This window comes from Gavialis gangeticus, unplaced genomic scaffold (genome assembly GCF_001723915.1).
Source record: "Gavialis gangeticus isolate Ggan-Ray unplaced genomic scaffold, GavGan_comp1, whole genome shotgun sequence".
Classification (NCBI taxonomy): Eukaryota; Metazoa; Chordata; order Crocodylia; family Gavialidae; genus Gavialis; species Gavialis gangeticus.
The window spans coordinates 17,113,436-17,117,858 of NW_017729002.1; the positions used below are offsets into that span (position 1 = coordinate 17,113,436).

Here is a 4,423-nt window from a genome sequence, read left to right on the forward strand (position 1 = left end):
CATATGCTAGGGAGAAGATTCTTTGGGGCAGCTATAGCTCCCCTGCCAGCACCACCGCCTGCCCTGCCCTACCCCATGGTAGCCCTTGGCCCCAAGCCTGCAGCAGGCAGCCTGCCCTTGCTCTATGCACAGATCTGTGGGGCACATGTCCCCCATGCCTGCCCTAGGCAAGCACACAGTGGTGGGGAGCTGCCCTCTCACCCTCCCCAGGCACGCCACTGACAGCTCTGCCCCATAACCCACCCCACCCCAGCTGGACAGCACCTGCCCCTGTCCCTGCCCCAGCCCCACTCCCCCCCTCACCATGGAGGCCTCGATCTGCAACCCACCCCCTCCCACTCCTTCCCCCAACAGACTTACCAGCCCAACTGCTCTCCATGCTGCCGGGCTGCATTCCTGGCAGCATGCATGCTGCAACTGAGTGCATGCATGCAACATTATCAGTGACATTACTGGCTACACTGGCCAAAAAAAAAAAAAAAAAAACCAATTGCCGATGATGTCAATTTTCCTTTTAACGGAGCCGATCCGGTATGAACTGATACACTGGTACGCCTCTAGTATGTATATACAAACACAGTCTACATCAGGAGTAGGCAACATTTTTTGGCCAGAGTGCCAAAAAACACCACAATGCCTACCTTGGAAGGTGCCGGAGTGCCGGCGTGGCAGAAAAACAAAATGAGGGCAAGGGGTACATGGCAGGATGCCCTACTTGTGCCCCTTGCCCTCCACCCAAAGCCCTTGGCCCCCAGCCCTGCTGCCCCTTGCCCCTCAGCCTGGGCTCTGTGGCTGCTAGCAGCTACCCTGGCTCCGGATAGCTGCTGGAGCCCGGGCTGCTCCCAGCAGGGCTTGCAGCATCCCAGCTAATTGCTAGGAGCAACCCAAGATCCTGGCTGACAGCAGCTTCCCAGAGCCAGGGCCGGCTGCAGCTGGGAGGCTCCAAACAGCTGTGCTGGGCCCTGGCAGGCATGCCTCAGAACAGGTGGGGGGTGGGGAGGGGCCTGAGGCAGTGCAGCCCTGGTCTTTTCCCTGCTCCCGGCACAGAAATGATGAGCCCAGTGCAGATGTTTGTAACCAGCCCACTGCTTGGGGCAGCTGCAGCAAGCAGCGGGCTGGCTACAAACTGCTGTGCCGGGCTCATCACCATGCCAGGAGCGAGGGAGAGACCGGGGCTGCACTACCTCAGACTCCTCTCCCACCACCCGCTCCAAGGTGCGCCTGCAAGCGCTGGTGTGGAGCTGATGCCGGAGCCCGGCACAGCTGTTTGGAGCCTCTTGGCTGCAGCCAGCCCCGGCTCTGGGGAGCTGCTGCCAGCCAGGATCCCAGGCTGCTCCTAGCAGTTAGCTGGGATGCTGCAAGCCCTGCTGGGAGCAGCCCAGGCTCCATTGCTGGCAGCAGCTACCCGGAGCCAGGGCTGGCCGTGGCATGCCAAGCAAAACGGCCTCATTTGGCACATGTGCCAGGGGTTGCCAACCCGTGGTCTACATCATGAAGTTTAGCAACTGCTGACAGTTAATGACTGAAAATGGAGATCACCTGAACCAGCGTGAAGTTTAAATGCATGTGCAGGCAAGATCAAATCAAGAAGAATTGTTTAACAACTGAAATACTGAGGGGTTTGGAACACTCTGAACGTGCATAAGTAAGGGAAAATAACATGAGCAAAATGTAACTCACCATATTTGGCACACTGGTGACTGAAGTACTCTTGATGTCGGTAGGAAAAGGAGGCAGACTATTTGTAATGCCTGGCTTATTCGGTAACTGAGGATTCACTCCTGTAGCTCCCATCTGCTGCCCTCCCGTTTGACTGAAGGGCTGTCCAAAGGGACTAGTGTTTCCTGTTATTCCCATCTGGAAAAGAAACAACAAAATTATTACTACTAAATTTAATTTTTCTCCATATATTTACAAACTATAAGAAAGCAAGTATTAAGTATCCAGCTTATTACATTTGATCCAAAAAGCCAAAAATTCCCTCCTCCCAGAGACGGTTGTTCATTTTTAGTTTGTAAGGCACCTTAACATACATGTCCAAACTAGAATTATTTTTTGGCGTTAGTTTCCCTTTGTGTCTGAATCTCCTCTGCCTCTGTAGTAATGCAGGCTACAAAAGTATCTAAAACTCTGAATAAAGAAAAGGGTTACTTTCTTCAATACTATACTGACAAAAGCCACAAAAATCAGATAACTGTTGTGTCCTGTTGTGCAGAAAATACAACTGCTTATGGGAAAAGTAGAGCACCTAGCAAATTTTTATTCCATTACTTGTTTAAATATTTGGACCCCTGCATGTGGTATGGCATACTAAACTATGGAATTTCCAGGTACAGGTTCACGTAAGTAATCAATGGTGATGAGGGTTTTTTAATTATTATTATTATTATTATTATTGAGGGCATTTCAGAAAATAACCACAATTTTTAAATAAAACCATTGTGTACACAATGATCATTTACTGGACCACATCACTTCTTTAAACTGTCATAAACAGGCATGTTGGATAGTGCCATCTTCAGTGCTCCCCTGCTACTGTGTAGTTTCCCACTTTGTCACAGACACTGCATGGGCAACCATTTTTTCATTTAGTTTCTGAAACACCCTCATAGTTATGACTTTAAACAAGGATGATGTACGGCAGCATTGATGGCGGGTGGGGAGAGAAGGTCTTACCAAATTCTGATTAACATTTATTATTTCCTTTTTTGCATGTGCAGCAGACAAGATAAATATAACTGTACTTTGGTTAAGTGCATAGCCTTGGGACTGAAAGGCATTTACCTGAACTTAAATGTAAATAGCACTCAAGTATAGAGGCTGCAATATCAGGGGCTGCAATATCAGGGGCTCCAAAACTGATTAAGTCCCCTCTGTTTCAGGGCTCCTAGTAGTCAGTTTCAGGGCTGCTATTAGAAAGCAGCCCAGTCTCAGAACTGCCATTTTCCCTGACTTTTAATGCTTCCGATACCTGCCCTTTCACAGCTGCCTGCATTTCATTTTCTGGCTTAAACTGGAATGCAGTTGAACAGAGCAAAATTACGTTACAAAGTTAAAAGCTGCTTTCAGCTGTTCTGTTTCACTTAACCAATACGCAGATAATTGATGTTTGAGATAATACAAGAAAACAAACACAGGACTGACATTTAGTTATGCAGTTAATTGAATCGTTATATGCATAAATGGAATACATCTTGTATTCACGTGCACAATGTAAAGAAAAATGCACAGGAAACTTGAGAGCATTTTAACTGACAAAAAGTTGGAAGACTCTTTCAAGTGTTATTACCCTCTCCCTGATCTTCTAAACTTCAAGTTTAGAAATGTTTGATGAAATGGGTCCTACTAGAGAATAAAGTCCCACAAACTGAAACAAGCTGTTTAAGAAAACAGACTGATCATCTGCATATAGGAGAAGTTATGCATGAACTAGCACAGCCATTTGAAGTCTAAATGGTATGAAAAAGCCATATTTTTCAGAAATAAAGCAGAACTGATAATAAACGTATTTTATAAATGGAAAGCAATCGCACAATGACCCCATACAACTCCTCAAAAGAAGCGCCAAAAAATACTAAAGTCAACAGGGGACTTAATACAAACTACTGCAGTATGCATCTGTCTCCATCTGATGTATGCACAATTAATTGTGAACAAAATCTGGCCTAGTACAATAGCATAATAAAATCCGATGGTTCACTGGCTTCTACACAATCAGCTTTCTTTTCAATATTCAAAATTAAACATTAGGCAATCCAATCGATAAGAATGATTCCACTTTCACATGTCTATATTCTCTTCCTTTCGTGTCCTCTCAGTGAATAGGAGCCATGCATGCATGTGCCCAAAGAGCAGAATCTGTAGTATATGCCATGCACTTCAAATAAATCCGTGTTCTCCAGAAACATTTTCTTCAAAATAAAAAGAATGCACAGAAATTGGCTGATTTTATTTTCCCTGCTAAAATCCACCTGTGTATTGACAAAACTATCAGTCACAGTCTTAGTGCATGTGGTTTTAACAGTAAGATTTTTAAGCACAAGTTTACCCCTGTGTCCTAACAAAAATATACAGGCATACCTCGTTTTATTGCGCTTCGCTTTATTGCACTTTGCAGATATTGCATTTTTTACAAATTGAAGGTTTGTGGCAACCCTGCGTCGAGAAAGTCTATCGGCGCCATTTTTCCATCGGCGCCATTTTTCCAACAGCATTTGCTCACTTCGTGTCTCTGTGTCACATTTTGGTAATTCTTGCAATATTTCAAACTTTTTCATTATTATTATATTTGTTATGGTGATCTGTGATCTTTGATGCGACTATTGTAATTGTTTTGGGGCGCCACGAACCGTGCCCATATAAGATGGCGAACTTAATCAATAAATGTTGTGTGTGTTCTGACTGCTCCACCGACCAGCCGTTC

The 4,423-nt window shown here is 45.4% G+C and overlaps 1 protein-coding gene across 1 annotated transcript in view; it reads right to left on the reverse strand.

The window, feature by feature from the left end:
- Positions 1 to 4,423, reverse strand: part of CREBBP (CREB binding protein) — a 232,906-nt gene that overhangs the window by 143,413 nt on the left and 85,070 nt on the right. The window contains exon 3 of the mRNA XM_019507551.1: positions 1,681 to 1,857. Within this exon, the coding sequence (XP_019363096.1) occupies positions 1,681 to 1,857 (177 nt within the window). The remainder of the gene's footprint in view (positions 1 to 1,680; positions 1,858 to 4,423) is intronic.